The 18,121-nt window shown below is 51.4% G+C and overlaps 1 protein-coding gene across 1 annotated transcript; it reads right to left on the bottom strand.

Moving 5' to 3' along the window:
* Nucleotides 1-9,714: 9,714 nt before the first annotated feature.
* Nucleotides 9,715-10,713, bottom strand: NPBWR2 (neuropeptides B and W receptor 2). Its single transcript, XM_054392043.1, has one exon. It carries the CDS (start codon nt 10,711-10,713, stop codon nt 9,715-9,717), a length of 999 nt encoding a protein of 332 aa, XP_054248018.1.
* Between the last annotated feature and the right edge of the window lie 7,408 nt (nt 10,714-18,121).

The raw sequence follows: 18,121 nt of genomic DNA on the forward strand, positions 1-18,121 counted from the left end.
GCTGGTGCAGCCTTTGCTGTCTGCTCCCAAGGACTCAGGCTGGCAGCAAAGCAGGCTCTGCCAGAAAACCCGCAGCTTGCTTTCCCACTCATTTCCATATGCTTTCCTCCAGCTATTTTGGTGGATATTTATACACAGGCAGCTGTCTCCTTCCTTCAACAGGGAGAAGCTCCCTTGGATAGATCCTGAGCTGCAGCCTTGGTTGTGCATTCATGGCCCTCAGGCTGTGTTTCCAAGTGAAGCTTTGTCACTGGGGCACTGCACCGTCAGCTGGGATCACAGCCCTGACCTTCACCTTCCCACACCTGCACTATCTGAAGGGCTGCTTCTTACTCTCCCAGGCTGAGGAGAACCACAAAGCTGAGGTGGGAAAGACAGAGGGTTGCAGGAGGCAAAGTTGTCTCAAAAAGGTTTCAGAGGTGGTGAGGAAAGTGGAAGGTGGACCTGAGGTTTCACTATCAGCCCACAACGCAAGAGTCATTATGCTTCATGAGGAACTGAGTTGGACTATAAGAAAATAGTTCAGGGAAGTGTTGAAGGCCAGGCTGGACAGAGCCTTGGGCAACCTGGGCTAGTGGAAAGTATCCCTGCCCATGGCAGGGGATTGGAGCTGGATGACCTTTAAGGTCTTTTCCAACCCAAGCTATTCCATGATTCTACAAAGCAGAGCCTGTGCTGTGTGGTGCCAGGGGGTGCTTGGCACTGAGGTATGTGTGGGCTGAAGATGTGATACCCCAGGGTCTGTAGCCCCTTTTTGCCACAGCAGAGCTGAGGCACACTTGGAGTGGCCCCAGGTGGCCACCTGCCCTCTTGCCCACTTTGATGGAGGCTGCACCCTTCCCATTGCTCAAGCCATGTGCCAACAGCTGTGTTAGGGTCATAACTCCTCTGGGAAGGAGGCATTTTAGGACCTTTCCAAGCAAGGGAACTGCTCTTGGGGTGGGTGCGCTTCAGGTCAAGGAGCTCCATGGCTCACACACTCCCCTTGTTCCTTTTCTGAGTACCCTGGAGCCTGGATAAATTGCATGACAGAACAAAATAATCAATAAACAGAGCAACATGGTTATGTATCTTGGCAACCAGGATGCTAATCAGCTATGTAAACTGACATTGCTCTCTCTCCCTTCCTTAATGCAGTGCAGTCCCAGCTGTCTGTGGTCAGGGAGTGCTGCTGGCTCTCTGCAGGGCTGGAGGACACAGGCAGCCCTTTCCTCACCTCCTGCCTCTCCTGCCACAGGCAAACGTTCTGCTTCACCTACCCCAAACATCACTGAATGCTCTCTGGGGTAGAAAGTGCCCAATAAATATGCAACACCAGCTGGGATCACCTTCAACCCCCTGGGGAAGGTTGTAGCAAAGGTCTGGAGGACAGGTCTGGTAAGGAGCGGGTGAGGGAGCTGGGGATGTTCAGCCTGCAGAAAAGGAGGCTGAGGGAAGAGCTTCTGGCTCTCTACAGCTCCCTGAAAGGAGTTTGGAGCCAGGTGTGGGTTGGTCTCTTCTCCCAAAGAAAGCCTGACTGGACAAGAGGAAACAACTTCAAGTTGCCCCAGGAGAGGTTTAGGTTGGACATGAGGAAAAAATTTCTTCCCCTTGAGGGTTGTCAAGGGCTGGCCCAGGCTGCCCAGGGCAGTGGTGGAGTCTCCATGCCTGGAGGGGTTTCAGAGCTGTGGAGATGTGGTGCTGAGGGCCATGGCTTAGTGGTGCCCTGGCAGAGCTGGGGTAAGCGTTGGACTGGATGACCTTGAAGGTCTCTCACAACTAAAATGATTTTGTGATTCTATGGTTGGATTCTGAGGACTTTGGTCCTCCCATGAAGGACCTTGAAGAGCAAACCCCACTGCATGTGGTATCACTTGGGATCTTGCTGAGCAATGAGCAGGACCCAGCTCACTTCTGGGTCCATACAGAATGGTGTTCCTCATGCTCTTGCCTCTTGCTCCTGCTTTGCTCTCAAATCCTTGTGCCTTTTGCAGTGTAAAGGTGCTGGGTGGGAAATCCTTCTGTAGAGCCCATGGAGGCAGCTCTCACTGGAAGGTCTCATGAGCAATGCAGCCAGCTCCCTCCTGCAGCCAATCTGCATTTCCTCCAGTAGAAGTTACTGCTGTGAGGGGATGTAGCTCCTGCACAGATGGAGCCTTCCTGCCTGAGGTAATCAGGGAGAGCATGCACTGCTTCCCTGCTCTCTGGGCCTGCAGCCAGGTGGGATGAGCTGGAGCCAAGAGCTGAGCAGCACCAGCCCTGCCAAAGAGCAGACTTCCAGTGTAGGGAAGGATGAAGCTGCAAGAAACCAGGCAGGAAACTTGTTGTGGTTTTTGTTTTTTCCCCAAGGCAAAGCACCACCAGAATTCAAATTTTCCCAGACTCTGGTGTTTGGGCACATCACAGAGGCTGTACAGGGGGAGAGCAGGCAAAACTGACTTGGCTCTATCCATTCCACAAACATTGATTCCTCGGGGTGCTTTGGGCCTGGCATGTGCAGTGAGTGCTTCGAGGAGCTCAGACCATGCTGATTCACCCAGTGGTGAGGCACCAAGCCCTGAGCTACACAGCCAACATGAAATCAGGATGAAAGGCTTTCCAGTTTGATTTCCTCTGTGTGAAACAAATCCCATGTTGTGAGTTGGCTCTTTAATGTTTGCTTAGTGCTGGGCATTAAATAGCAACTTCTCCACATGCACAGGTCATTTGTTCACATATTTTGGACTTTCCCTCACCTCAGCCTTGCTCTCTTCTTGCTTTGCTTAACCACAAAGAACATTTCTTCTCTTGCCTCCAGGAAGGGTAAAAGAGCAGATCTGAGCCCAGCTTCTGGTGCTGGTGTTTGTCCCTGCTCCCTGCATTCCTGTGGTGCTGGAAAGTGGGCATGGAAAGCCAAACAGGGCTGAGCTCCCCACAGTTTACTTTGGCATCTGCACTGGGGTTTAGCTTCAACGTGCTCAGAATGGATGCCAGTGGGGGAGAAGTTGGACGGGAGCCAGCAATGGGCACTGGCAGCCCAGGAGGCCAATGGCAATAGCCATAGGCTTTGGAGATGTCCCTGCTGACTGCAGGGGTGTTGGCCAAGATGACCTCTGAGGGTATCTTCCAACCTGGTGCATTTTATGATGGTATGATTCTAAAACTGCCTGTGGTCTTCTGAGGAGTCTGCTGCATCCTTCTGCCTCAGGGCTTCTCTGTCAGGAGGGTGCATGATGAGCTGTCTGGCTCTGCCCTGCCCTCTCCACCATTAGCTGGTGGCTATCAGCCTCACTTTCCCACCTCCTGGGCATCTTGGAGGGAAAGGGCTCAGCAGGGAGAACCTGCTGTCCTGGTTGCAGAGCTGTGAGCAGTGTAATTACCTCTGCAGCATTTCCATCGACACCAGGCAGCAGCAGGCTGGCTCTCAGGGGAGGTTTCTCATGGCTCTGAAATCTGACTTTATTAATTACCAGCCTCTGATCTCATTTGAGGGTTCAGTTTATGAAACTGCATCCTGATTTCTCTGCTTTCCTCATTCAGCTGCCTTACCCAGTGTTGTACAGTGGATGCATCTCAAGAGCTCCCAGGGTGGCTCATTCCTCAGGCATGAGCTGTGCAGGGGAGGTGGTGGAGCAAGAGGAGATGGCAGGAGGTGAAGTGGAGGAGTAACCCTGCAAGCCTGCAAGTGCTCACAGCCAAGCTGGATGAGGCCTTGAATGACCTGCTCCCTGCTTATGGCGTGGGGGTTGGAAGTGGATGATCTTGAAGGTCCCTCCAACCCAAACCAGTCTAGGATCTATGACAGAGCCATCCAGAAGTCCTGGTGAAAGACACAGAAATAGGCTCTAGAAGCATAGGGTCCTACAAGCATAGGTTCCTAGAAGCATAGAAATGTTGAGGCTGGAAGAGACCTTTGGGATCATCAAGTCCAACTGCTCACCTAGAATGTCTCAGAAAAACTGAATTTGGGGGTGGTTACCCATTCTTGAAGGTCTTACTCTCAAATTGTAGTTTATTTTCCCCCTCTCCAGGAATTCCTCCTTCCCAAGTGGGATGCCAGTGGCAGCACCCAGAGACCCAACCCCTGCCCAGTGAGGGGACACCATGGTGGGACCACCATGAGCTCCAGCTGCCCACTTCCTCACGGGGGAAGCTTTCCAATCTCTCTGTTTATCCAGTGAGCACCAGCCTTGGCTGGAGCCCTCGTGGGAGTGCCTGGTTTTGTTCTAGATACCAAATACTCTTCTTTGGTGAGAAGGGAAATAGCCACTAAAGCAGCCCTTGAAGCTCAGGGCTGGTGTCTGCTTCCACTTGAGGAGCTTTGATAGATAATTGTGATACTTTTTAGAGAGAAAATAGAGCAATTGAGGCTCCTAATTAAAAGCTATTCAGACAGCTTTGATCTTTTCCTCTGCATCTTCACTTACCAAACACAAGTGCCAGTGAGAAACTGTTGGCAATATTTACTGTCACTGTTCCTGGAGTTTGCCTTTAAATTATCTCTTCTTCCTCCCTTCCAGCACAGGGAGGTGGGGGAAGAGCAAAGCTTTCCAAGAGGGATGGTTTTGGAAAGACTTTGGTTTGTTGGAAGGTGCCTTCTGTCCTGTCCTTCCATGATGAGAGCCAGCGTGGAGCTCCTCTAGAGGCTTCAGAGCTGCTCTAGATCAAGGGTTTATCACCCCCAAACCTGCCTGCAGCCACAGCCTTGGCTGCAGTGGTGGTGTAAGACCCAACATTGTCTGCCCTGGGCAGGGACAGTGCTACCAGTGCTGTGTCCCCATGGCCCACAGGTCCTCAGATCACCTCCCAGCCGTGAAAGGGGCCCCAGCCTGGGAAATCCCCTTCAGCAGCAGGGCAGATGTCACCCCTTAAGGTGTGGAGACCCTCTGAAGGCACTAAGAGGGATTGTTTCTCCCAGAAGCAGCAGTAAAGCTGGAGGGGCACCATTCCCGTGGCTTTGCAGTGGGATTGTTCCTAACTGAGTGGCACCCAGGGGCTCCCAGCATCCCACAGACAAGGAGGGGAGTGCTGTGGGGAAGCTGGCATTCAGAGAAGGGATAAATTCTCTCTCTTTCTTCGCTCACTCCAAATCGTGACCGGCAGTATGTGGCTCTGCAAGCGCAGGAGGATTACAGCTTCACGGGGAGCAAGCTGCAGCACAGCTGGGGTGAGGACAATTGATCCTAGCAGCCTTTATTACTTGCTGCAGCATTGAAGGCTTAAAGCAACAGTCACTCCCAGTCCCTGCCTTGTCTCAGAAGCCTGTGGTGGGGATAGGAGCCTTGTATGAGCCCTAATTCCGGGGTTTAGGGTGGAAAATGTCATCTTCTTCCTCTCCACAGGGATAATGAAGCGGAGTCCTCCAGGGGCATCTGTCCTCATAGAATCATGGAAAGCATTGGGTTGGAAGGGACCCCCAAAGGTAATTAAACCCCCCTGCAGACAGCAGGGACATCTTCAGTTAAATCAGGCTGCTCAGGACTCTGTCAAGTCTGATCTTGAAGGTCTCCAGGGATGGAGCCACCACTGCTTCTCTGGGCCACCTGTTCCAGTGTTTCACTGCCCTCACTGTGAGGAGCTTCCTCCTGATGCCCACCTGAGGGGTGCAGCCAGAGCAGGTAAGGTGATGTCCTTCCTTGGAGGGGAGAAAAGCAGGAACCTGCTTCCTTCCCCCCTGTTGCTGCAGTGGGCAGGAGCAAGCAGAAAGCTTTCAGCTCATGCTGTAACCAGGGAGCTGTGAGATTACCTGGCACCTTTGCACTCACTGAGACATCCCAGGCTATTCCAGAAGGAAATTTCCCCAGCTTTGGATCTGCCTTCCCTGCTTGATGCATGTCTGCTGGGAAGGGATTTAGGGTGAGAGTGAGAGGGCAAGTCCCTGGCTTGGATCAGGAATAGTGTGGTTGAGGGCCATGGTTTGGTGGTGCCCTGGCAGTACTGGGTTAATGTTCTGATTTGATGACCTTCAAGGTCTTTTCCTACTCCAACAATTCTGTGATCCATTCCATGATCCTATGCAGCCAGCCCCAGCAGCCTGCTGAAATTCAAAGCAATGAGCACAAGAGCAGATTTTCCCTGAAGTAAATTTATGCAACAAGTGTGCAAGAGCCTCCTTGAAGGTGACTTCTGCCCTCCAAGGAGCAGTCATAGCAGCCTGGCCTCAATTGCCATGCTCAGAGCTTCTGTCTGGGCATGGACAGCTTGAATTCTCAGGCTTCCCTGCAGAAGCTCCACACCAGCCTGGCTGTGGGCTGAGCAGCTGCAGAGGATACAGCAATGATGAGATGAAAGCAGAGAGTGCCCCTTAGTGCTGCTGGGCTGAAGCACAGAGAATCAGAGAAATCTTTTAGGATGGAAGGGACATTAAAGATCATCTGCTTCCAAATCTCCTGCCATGGGCAGGGACACCTCCCACTAGCGCAGGCTGCTCATCCAGCCTGGCATTGAACACCTGCAGGGAGGAGGCAGCCACAGCCTCCCTGTTCCAGTGTCTTCCCACCCTCACTGTCAAGAATTTCTTCCTAATCCCCAGTCTCAATCTTCCCTCTTCCAGCTCATAGCCATTGTCCCTCTCCTGTCACTCCAAGCCCTTGTAAAAAGTCTCTCCCAGCTGTCTTGTAGCACCCTTCAGCTTTTGGAAGGCAGCTCTTAGGTCTCCCAGGAGCCTTCTCTTCTCCCAGCCTGTCCCCACAGGGGAGGTGCTCCCAGCACTCTGGTTTTCCACCTGATGCAATTTATTGCCTTTCCTACAGACCTAGTGGCAAGGAGCAGTGGTGTTTGGGCTAGCAGAAAATCTGTGCCTGGAGCAACATCATTTGAGTTAGTTTTCTGTACTCAGAGGCTCTTCCACCTAGGAGCCCAATGCCAGCAGGTGGCAACTCTGCTAAAGCCCTCCAAGCCAGGCTGGCTCTACTCCCTGGCCTTGCCTGGGCTGCTCCCAGGGGTCACGCAACAGCTCTGCACTCCCTCAGCTGCTGCTGCCACCTGCCTCCTTGCTCGTGAAGGTATCTCAGGACCATAGCACCCAGCTTTCCTTTCAGCATCAGCCACCAAATTGGTCTCCAGTGCTCCATCTGCCAGGTCCTTCCTCTCTTCTCCAAACTCTTTGAGCCATTTGATGCCCCTTGAAGGTATTCACCTTCTAGGTGGAGCTGCTCTCTTTTCCAGGTGCCTCCCAGTTCCTTCTTTTGTTGCTGGGGCTTGTTAAGCATCACCTCCCCTGACCTGCTTATGTCAACACACACTGCCAGGACTGGGTGAGGAAATTCCTTGTCTTTGCTGATAGCTGCAAGGTGCAGCTGATGAGAACTAGAGATGAACCAGCTCAGGGAACCTCGTGGGCACTGAGTCTGGGGATTTAAAACTGTGGGATTCAGGCCCCACCACTGTGGTCTGTTCCTCATGAACCTGGCTGAGACTGGATCTTGTCCTTTACACCAGGTGGATGCTGCAGCTGGTGTAAATGATGACATTCCTAGAGAGGCTTCCCCTGGAAGAAACTTGCTCTCCTTCACTGCTCTGCCAGAAGGCAGCTTGCCCCCCTGCTCTCTTACGGGTGGCTGTTCCAAGCCTTGCCTCCTGGCTGGACTGTGGCCTCCTGCTGCATGCAGCCTTATGCCAAGCCCCATTTTGTGGGCAGACCTTGGATGCCTGCTGTGAGTTGCTTATCTGTCTCCTGGATGGGTTTTGGCTTGTGCAATATTGCTGGTCTCTGGGCCTCTTTCTAGCCCTATTTTTTTTTTTTCTCTCCTGAGCTTTCTTGCTGGAGTTTGGGCAGATAGGAGCCCAGCTTGGTGCTTGTGGATCTGGGAAAAGTTGGAGGAAAAAAACTTTTAGCTGAGGCTGCCTGCCTTAGCAGTCATATAGAAACACACAGGGCTAGAGTGTGAGGATGTGAGGAGGAGATCTTCACAGACCTCCCTCTTACTGCAGCCCTTGGTGCTGTCCTGGGCACCACTCCCCAGGGCAGGGGCTGGGGGTGGTTGGTTTGTGTAGAGGGAATGAGGGAGTTAGTCTCTAGTGTTGCTACTCATATTTAACAAGGTGCTTTGGTGGCTCATGAGGAGTCAGAGTAGCAGACCTGTGGCACATGCACTCTGCTGGCTGTGGTGGATCCCTGCTAGAGACTGAGCATGGTAGCAAGCCCTGCTCTTCTCTCTAGGCTGCTGGTGGAGGTGAGATCCCTGCATGGCTGAAAGCTGGGAGATGTGGTGTGTTCACCTCCTGGAGGGAGAGGCTGCCTTGCTGGGAGAAGGGTGATGGAGTTTCAGCATGGTTGGGATGGTTCCTGAAGGGTTCAATATGGTTTTTGTGATCTCTAGCCTCCTAATCTCAAGCCCTGGTTCTGATGAAGTACTTTTGCTCTTTAGCTGTTGAAGACCTCATTGCTCTCTATAAGTCCCTCAAAGGAGGCTGGAGCCAGGTGGGGGTTGGTCTCTTCTCACATACAACAAGTGACAGGACAAAAGGAAATGGCCTCAACTTGTACCAGGGGAGGTTTAGGTTGGAGATTAGGAAAAAATTCTTCACAGAAAGGGTTCTGAGGCACTGGCACAGGCTGCCCAGGGAGGTGGTGGAGTCACCATCCCTGGAGATATTTAAAAGCCCACTGGATGTGGTGCTGAGGGACGTGGGTTAGCAACAGTGCTGGGGTTGTGAGCTCTAGGTGAGCAGCTGAGCTTGGTGATCTCAAAGGTGATTTCCAACCTCTACAGTTCCATGATTCTATAAGGAACCTGGTCTGTAGTGCTTGCCTGTGGCTTGCAAACCACCTTGATCTTGTTATCAATCTCCACCATTGTACTGTACAGCAGGAAAAATGCAGTCTGTGTGTAGGAAAGGCATGGGGCAAGCAGTGTAAGCTCCCTCCAGGGAAAGAAGGACCAGGCTTTCTTTTTTTGTCACACTAGGTTTATTTTATTACCCACTCTTAAATAAACATATCTTTGACACCTGACAGGAACAACTGGTTTAAAAATAACCTCAAACACAAACTCCCACAGCTGCCCTGGTATTTGTACAGTATGCTGCTTGATGCTCTTTTGGAGACACAGCCCCCCACTCCCCCCAAAGTCTTGCTTTTGGTTTAATTCTAACTTGTGTTCATAATTTAGGAAAGAGATTTGGAGTGAGGGTGGCAGATGGACATCCCTCAAAAGCAAAGCCCAAGTCCTAGCACATGTAGAGGTGAAAAGGGTTCCTTTTCTCCTCCAAGTGTTCATCTTGCATCCTCTGGTTTACTGATATGGAATTGGAGGTGCTTTGAGCTCTGTTCCATGACAACCCTCCAGGAAATACGTGTGGCCGTGGCAATTTGGGACATGGTTTAGTGGTGGTAGGTCAATAGCTGGACCTGGTGGTCCTAGAGGGCTTTTCCAACTGAAACAATTCTCTGATTCTAGCCAGAACTGAGACTTGCATGGGTCTGAAAGCTGCTCTTCAGCTTGCCTGTGCTGTACAGCAGATGGCACTGAAGGACCAGAATGCAGCCTAAGTACCTCTGGAAAGGAAGCTTCCTGTCCTTAACGACTCGGAGCAGGTCTTTGGAAAGAAGAACACAGAAACTGTTAGAAGTTGGGAGGTGCAGAGAGGGAGGACAGTGCAAGAGCTGCAAGGAAGCAGGACAAGCATGTGAGTGACAGCGACAAATAGACACAGAGCTTACAACGGAGTGAAAGGAGACCCTTGCACATTCACTGACCAACCCTTCAGTCTGCAGAGCTGCCACGGGAGAGACCCCCAGCCCCAAGCCACTGCTCAAGAAGTTCTGCACTCCAGCATCTTCCGGAAGCTCTTCCGAAAGCTGTCGTCCAGGAAGGCATACAGGAAGGGATTCAGGCAGGAGTTGGCATAGCTGAGGCTGGTGATGAAGTAGGAGATGCCAATGACCATGGAGGTCTGGGGCAAGTCAGTGGTCAAAGCCACGATGGTGGCCAGGTGGAAGGGCGTCCAACAGAAGAGACACACAGCCAGGACTATGAAGACCATAACAGTGACCTTCTTCTTAGCCTTGTCCAGGGCTTTGGCGTTGGAGTTCAAGTGCATGTGCCTCAGCTTGTAGAGCATCATGGTGTAGAGGATGCAGATGGTGGACACTGGAACGGCAAAGCCAAGGATGAGGGTATAGATCCTGCTGGCTTTGAACCAAAACCTTTCAGGCTTGGGGAAATTGAGACCACAACTCTTGATCTCCAGGTCATCTATGTAGACATTGGCAAAGATGAAGAAGGGCAGAACTATGATGGTGACCAGGACCCAGATGCAGAGGCTGATGATCCGGGCTGCCCGGTAGGTCCGGTGGGGCATCCTCTTGGACCTGACCGTGGCAAGCACCACCAGGTACCTGTCTATGCTCATCACCGTTAGGAAGTAAATGCTGGAGAAGATATTGTAGTGGTCTATGGACAGGATGACCTTGCAGAGGACTTCTCCAAAGGGCCAGTAGTGGAGCAGGTGTTCGGCAATGTTGATGGGCAGGACGAGTGTGAAGAGGTCGTCAGCTATAGCGAGGTTGAGGATGAACATGTTCGTCACAGTCTTCATCTTGGGGGCCTTGAGGATCACGTAGATGACAGCGGTGTTGCCGGTGAGCCCAACGGCGCAGATCATGGAGTACATCACGGGCAGCACCACGTAGAAATCAGCTGCTGGCTCCTGGAAGGTTAAGTTGAACCTCATGCTGCTGTCCAGGTAGCAGCTGTTGCCTGCATTGCCACAGGTGCTGTTCAGATCATCCCAAAGGGAGCTGTTTCCCATGCTTGCTGCTCCCAGATGGCCTCAGGTGTTGCTGGAAGCCCTGCTAGCCCAGAAGGGAGAGCTTTTTCCTCCTTTGAGAAGCAGCTGCTGTCTCATTTAGAGGTGGGTTAATTCCAAAGAGTGGTTTATGAGGCAGCATGGACCACCTGACTTACCTCCACCATTGGAGAAGTTGATTTGCAAGTGATCAGAAGCAAAACCCCCCAAGACATAAAGCTCCATCAACAAAGAATTATGACTCCCTGTGTTAGCCAGGGAATTCCTTGGAGAGCATCCCAGTGAACTTTGGCTTTTCTCTGCTGGAGAAGTCAAGTGGCTGCAGTTCAGCTGTCTGCAGAGAGTCCTCTTTGGGGCTGGCAGGAGCAGGCAGAGCAGAGGCAGCTCTGTGCCTGGCTGACTGTTCACAGCCTGGGGAAGGGCTGAGGGGCAGCTGCTGTTGGTTTCTCCACGCCGGAGCAGAAACGTCACAGTGGTTACTCAGTGCCTTTGTCTGAGTTCAGGCTCTTCACTGACTGAGATCTCACAAATTATGGAGGAGTTACCACCAAAAAAAGCAAAATAAGGAAGCAGGGGGGAAAGAGAGTTCAAAGATTATTTTCAGAACTAGGGGCTAAAGGAGCTTAATACACAGTTAAAGTAAGCCTTAAAGCAAGGGCAGGTCAAGATCTTTGTCAACACCAGGAGCATCCCTACGGCAAACTGTGGCAGCACACAAAACTTGGCACAGATGGACCGAAAACCTTAAATCTCCCAACTTCAGGATTATTCGAAGAGAAGGGAGCAGAAGTAGCCTGAAAGCAAATCCACTTCAGAGCCCAAGCAAGAATTACCCCATCTGTCCACATCCACATCTGTCCCTCTCTCCTGACCCTCACTTCCAAGAATTCCTCAGCAAGGAAGCGAACAAACAGCCGACCCCCGCTGTGAAGATCAAAGAATCGGCAGCTGGTCCCCAGGCTGTGCAGGGAGAAGCTCCTCACTCCGCGGGGCTTTTGTTGTCACTCAGCAGCGAAGTGAGCAGGACCGGGAGGGATGGGGATGGAGGCTTGAGCTGTTCTTACCTGGTGAGTAGCTCTGGCTGCCACCTCTAGCACCTGCTGCTCCTCCAGCTCTGTTCAGCCTCTTCTCTTTAATCCGAGCTGGAGGAGGGTCTCTGGGCTGCTGACGTTCCCCAGCTTTGCAGTCACATCAACATGGTGGCTCTGGGTGTGTGTTGCAAGTCTGAGTGATTAGCACTTGTTCACACCAGGGAAGGGGGGGGGAGGGGGAAGTTTTTTTTTCTCTCTGCAGGGTGATTTAAACAGTAAATAAGGAGGATGCTGGTGAGCAGCTGATGCTCCAGGGATGCATCCCTTCAGGAGTGAGAGAGATATTGAGGAGCCCAGGCAGCCCTCAGGGCTGAGTGTGGGATATGTGAAATGTTGGGAAGGGGAGGGCTGGGCTGGATGTTCAACTGCTTCCATAGGGAACACTGAGTGGCTTTAACAAAGATGCACACAGGGGCTGAAGGGAAAGGGAGGAGGGTAACCAATGTTACAGTGCTCAAAATGAACAAACAAACAGCTGGACCTTGGCAGACCCATGCTGGGGTTGGGTGCTGGGGGGAGCTCATCTGGCTTTCACTCGGCTGGATCTCTGGTCCAGCTTGGGAGCAGGTGCAGCTAAACCCTTCAGATGTGCAGCAGAAGATGCAGGAGTCTTGTGATGCTTGGTGGAAGTCCCTGAGGTTAGAGAGCAGCAGCAGCAGTGTAAGATCACCTCACCTGCATGTCCCTGCAAAAAGAGGCTCCCTTGGTTCCCCTTTAGTCTTTTTGGTTCTTCCCCCAGCTGCAGGTTGCCTGACCTTTGTGTCAGCACCAGGGGAGACAAAAAGCAGAGATGCAGCAGGGCTGTGTCTGGTGGTGTCATTTAACCAGGCAGGTCAGAGGCCATGATGAGCTTAAAGGTCTTTTCCAACTGAAATGATTCTCTGGTTCCATGTAGTTCAGAGCCATTGATTTTTTTTTTTTTTTTTTTTGGCTGCAAAGGACCTTCAAGATCGAGCCCAACCATTCTCTAACATCACCAAGTCTGGTGCTGAGCCTTGTCCCTCAGCACCATGTCTCTGCCTCTTTTAAACTGACTTTGCTCCAGTTCTGTCGATACTTACCTTTTTCTGGCAATATTTCTGTGCACTGCTGACTGGGTGGGAACCAAACCCTTCATTGCCCTCCTGTAGCTCTTTAAGCCCGTGGGGTCTGCCTGACTTCTCAGCAGCTGATAAGTATTTCAGGCTCAGTGCACATAGCACACAGATACCTCCTGAATTTCAACCACAATCTGAGCAGCCACTAAGCCTGAACAAGATTAAACAAATGTAAGATTGCCCAAGGTGCTGTGCAGGAATGCTATGGAGGCTGCTTCTTCAGCTGAAAGCCTCCCTGAGCTCTCCTCTTGCCTGTTCTGGGAAAGCTGGCAGAGTTTGGAAGCCTTTGTAAGGGAAAGCAAGGTTTGATGGGTCTGCAGGGGGAAGGCAGTTTTCCAGGAACTGCTGCTGTCTTTGTCAAAGAGAAACATGGCAAGAAGAGTTTCAAGAGGATGTGATGTTCACTTTACTGATCTAGAACTGTTCTCCAGGGCAGAAGGGTGGAAATGTGCTCCACACTGAGAAATCCTCTTGTGGCTTCCTGGTTTTCAGCATAAAGCACAACTCAAATCCCTGGGAAGCTGTTCTGTCACTGCCCAAATGATGCTATGCTGGAAGTGGCTGCCTCACTGCCTTGGCCAGGTGCTGTGTGTTTTGGGACATCCCAGCATGGTGTGGTTTGGAAGGGACCTCTGGAGCTCACCCAGTCCAATCCCCTGCTCCAGCAGAGCACCCACAGCAGCTTGCCCAGGAGCACAATGGCCAGGGGGGGTTGGAAGCTCTCCAGAAAAGGAGACTCCACAACCTCTCTGGGCAGCCTGCTCCAGGGCTCTGCACCCTTACAGAAAAGGAGTTTCTCTTGATGGAACCTCCTGGGTTCCAGTGTGTGCCCACTGCCCTTTGTGCTGGCACTGGGCACCACTGAGCAGACTCTGGTTCCTCCCGCCTTTAGCTTTTGCTGAGCATTGCTCAGATCCCCTCTGTTGCTGCTTTTCTCCAGGCTCTCAGCCCCAGGGCTCTCAGCCTTTGCTCCTCACAGAGATGATTCTCAGCATCTCCGTAAGCCTCTGCTGGACTCTCTCCAGCAGTTCTCTGTCTCTCTTGAACTGGGGAACCCAGAACTGGACACAACTCCAGATGTGGCCTCATTGGTGTGGAATAGAGGGGGAGGAGAACTTTCCTGGCCACAACCTTCTGGGTTCCAGTCTGTGCCCATTGCCCCTTGCCACTGGGCACCACTGACAAGAGCCTGGCCCCAGCCTTTTGACTCATGCCCTTTAGATATTGATCAGCATTGATAGAAGCTCTTATCTCTTAGTGCTGACATGGTCTGAAGGGGGTGGGAGGTTAGGGGCTGGGGGGGGGGGCTGCTTCTGAGGACAGTGCTTTCCTCCCTAGCTGTCTGTGCTATCTCCCTTCTCATCCACACTGACCATGATCTTCTGCATACCTTGGTTAGGATGTGCTTGATTAAAACAGAGAGGAGATTGGAGACCAAGAATTTAATCTCATCATCTGATGGGGCTTTTGTTTCTGTTCTATCCCCCAGACCAGTTCCTGGTGCCTGCTTTGTGAACTGCACTCCTTGTCTAGCTCCCCTCACAGACCTGCAGGAAAATTCACCTGCTTTAGGGACACCAACTGCAAACAGATCTAAATTCAGGCATGAAATTGCTTTGTGGCAGAAGGGCTTCCATCAACAAAGAGAAAACCTTTCCCTTGTGGCAGCTCTGGATGTGAGCAGAGCTGGTGGCTGAGCCCAGAAGAGGCAGGGGGTGTGGTCAGTGTGGTGTGAGATGCTGGAGGGAGGGGTGAGAAGATGTTTTATTCATCTTGTTTTCTCTGGCTGGATGTCCCTTCCACTTCATTATGAATGTTACAAAGCCCTGCAAATTGAGCCTTGATTCAAGCTGCTGTTGGGAAGGATGTGAGCTGTGTTTTGCCTCTGGATCTACGCTGGTGTGGGCAGCTCCACCTCCAGCATGGTGCAGGAGGGACAAAGTTTCTATCCCTGGAGAATCCATGCCATGGAGATGGACTTTGCCTCTGGAAGCCCTGGTTCACAGCTGTGCAAACAAAAGGCAGTAAATTAGGGAGGGAAAATCCCTTCCAAGGCCACATTGGTGGAGCTTTATTACCTTCATGAAGTTGTTGTGCTGCTGGCTCCAGACAAAGCACATCCATCAGTTTGGAGCTATGGAGAAAGGCTTTGCTGGCAGTGTCTGGGGGCACCAGGAGTGCCTGGCAGCAGCTAGCTGGGGACAGGCAGGACTGAAGCTTTCTTTGCCTGGGTTGCTTTTGGAGAGCACTGCAAAGTGTTTGCTGGAAGATGTGGTCCTCTCCCCACCACCAGAGTGGTGCCATCCAAGCCTTCTGTAGTGCCCTGTGGTTGTAGTGCTGATGGTCCTTGTCCTCTCCTGGGGAAGCCTTTGAGCCTCAGCTCCGTGTCTGGGTGACAGTCATCCTGGGAAGATGCACGGGCAGTCTGCAGGGATGGAGGAGGTTTGATTGCAGAGCTGGGGCTCAGAAGAGTGCATCACATGAGCAGGTGAGATCTGGGCTGGAGCTGCTGCTCTAGGACTCCAGATTTCCTGGACATCCAAAGGGATTTCTCTCCTCTCTGCTTCACTTGCCAGCTTTGGAGGAAGGGGTTGTGCAGAGCTAGGCTCAGCAAAGCCAAGGAGCAGCAGCACTTCCCTTCATCAGCCCTGGTCATGACCTTGGAGCTCCTGCAGCTGCCAGGGAAGTCCTGTGGCTGGGTCTAGTTTGATGAGACTGCTTTGCTTCACACCCTGCCCTGGAAGGCTTAGCTGGAGAGGTAATCCTGTTTGGCTGCTGCCAAAGAGTCAGGTTCACCTTGAGGACACAGATGGACAATCAATACTCTTTGGTCACCAAAACAAAATGTTCTCAGCTGACTCCCTTGCAGTTCTGGTCATTAGGGGGATTCGTGTGAGACATTCAAGCTTGTCAAGGAAGGTAGAGCACTGCAGGTAGATATCCAGAACTGTTATGTCAAACAGTCTGGAACTGATGGCCCCTGCTGGGTGAAACCAGTCAGAAAGCAGAGTGCCTGGCCAGGACTCTTCCTGCAGGGTCACACTGGCTGTGCTGTCCCCTGCCCTTGGGGATCAGTCTCCCCTGAGCTGCTCTGGTCCCATCTGGGGGATGGATGGAGGTTGGCCACCTCATCCCCAGGAACCACCTGCTGCTCCTTGCTGTGATGCTGGCTCAGGAAGGGATCAGTTTGTGAATGCTGGGTTGAGCTGGACAGCAGAAAGCTGATCTTATTTCTCACCCCTGTGCTAGGTGTTTCCCTGTGCTGGGGCACACCCATCCTGGATGGGGCTGAGAAGAGCCCAGCCCCAGGTGGACAAAAGAAATTTAATCTGGGAAGGGCTTTGGCCCCTCCCCTGCTGGGAGAAGGTGGTCCCCTGACTCAGAGGTGGTCTATTCCACTTCCCCTTCCTGTCCAGCAAGCCTATAAAAAGGGCGGATATCTCGCTGCTCTTCCCTTTTTCCTGCCTCGTCTGCTCGAGAAGACTTCCTCCTGCTGTTGCTGTCTCCTGCACCGGACCACGTGGCTGGGGCCCTTTCTCTCTCTCAACTGAATCCACCGACATCCAGGGGAACACAAGGCCATCCAGGCTTGGTTTTGTATATTTTTTCCCACTTACCCTCATCCCTCACCTCTGTGAACCTCCCCCTGTTACTGATATATATATATATGTAAAAAATTATTTTTTCCTTTCCCTTTTGTGAAAAAAAAAAAAAAAATTACTCTTCCTACTTCCAAACCGACTTCAGAATATTTCTTTCACGAATTTTTTTTTTCTTTTCCCCTACCCCCTTTTTTTTTTTTTCCTTTCTTCTCTCTCTCCACCCTGCCGAGAAAAAAAAAGGGAGAGGGGCAGGGGGAGGAATTTATATCTATTATCATTTGAGCTCCTAGACTCAGAGCTCAAACTACCACAATATTTCTTTTTGACGTCCAACGTGGGGCTTGGAAAATAATATTTTTTTTGCTTGAAAATAACACCTGATTGGGAAAGAAGGGTTTGGAAGTAGAGATGGTAATTTTACATATTCTTATGGTTCAAGTTTTTGGATGGGCTGTTGGCTGGATCTTGTGGACGCATGTGTATAAACTACTGACTTACCATGTGCTTTGGTTAATTATAGAGATGCTGCTTGACTGGATAAAAACACTGCCAATGCAGTTTTGCATGTACCTTTTGAATTCCATCAATCCTACTGGCGGTGGGCACTTCTCAAACTTTTCTGACATAAAGAATTTCTCTGAAACCTATTATGAAACTAAATGTGTGGATAAAAATATTGCTGAAGGAGAATGGGACTATGTAAAAATATGCTCTGTAGGTTTAAATGTAATCTTGATAATCATACTCGCTCTGGCCATGTGGGGAAGGGGGTGCCCCAACCCATTAAGAGCTATCTGTGGAGGGACATTCGGTTTAGGGAATTCTTTTGTAAGCCTTAATGGTCCAAAGGGGGAGAGCTGTAAGCACTGCAGGCACTGTGATAATGTTTATGAAAACAGGAGGGAGGGGTCTGGCTGCTGTGAATGCTGTCCAGCCCGATGGAGGCTGGCCAAACCTGAGGCCCAGCCCCGAGGGTTTGACCCTCCACCAACAGCTTCACACATAACCCCTGATGCTCCTCCACCTGTAGTTTCCCTAGCACCGGTTACCACATGCAGGAAAAAGATGCAAAAATCAGCTCCAAATACGGATGGTGAAGAAGGCACCTCAGCAGGACCCAGCACATCTCAGAACCCACCAGGAGATGGAGAGGACTCAGATCAGGAGATCATAACCATCACATCTCTGCCCAGAAAAGAATTAAGGCAAACTTGTCTGGACTACGCACGGAGAGAGGGTGAGACAATACTAAACTGGACCCTAAAATGTTGGGATGAGGGTGCAGAAACTGTAGATCTAGATAAGAGGGAGGCGAAGCTTCTAGGCTCCCTGTCTCATGATGCCGGTCTGGATAAAGAATTAGCAAAACTCGATGGGACACACACTCTCTGGGCCCGGATTACTAATGCTATAAAGTGCAGGTACCCTACCAGAGAGGATTTGCCTTGGGCCCCAATTAAATGGACGGCTATGGAACAGGGCATTCGGTACCTGAGACAGATGGCTGTGCTGGAGATCATCTATGGAAATGGCCAGCTCCCCTTGGACCCAGATCAGGTGTCCATGAAACGGTCCTTAGTAAAGAAACTCACCCAGGGTGCCCCTCAAAGATATGCACACA

Source organism: Indicator indicator, chromosome 24 (genome assembly GCF_027791375.1).
Source record: "Indicator indicator isolate 239-I01 chromosome 24, UM_Iind_1.1, whole genome shotgun sequence".
NCBI classification, from domain to species: Eukaryota; Metazoa; Chordata; class Aves; order Piciformes; family Indicatoridae; genus Indicator; species Indicator indicator.

Coding starts and splice junctions, on each gene's coding strand:
- NPBWR2 (XM_054392043.1), bottom strand. CDS start 10,713: ATGGGAAACAGCTCCCTTTGGGATGATCTGAACAGCACCTGTGGCAAT.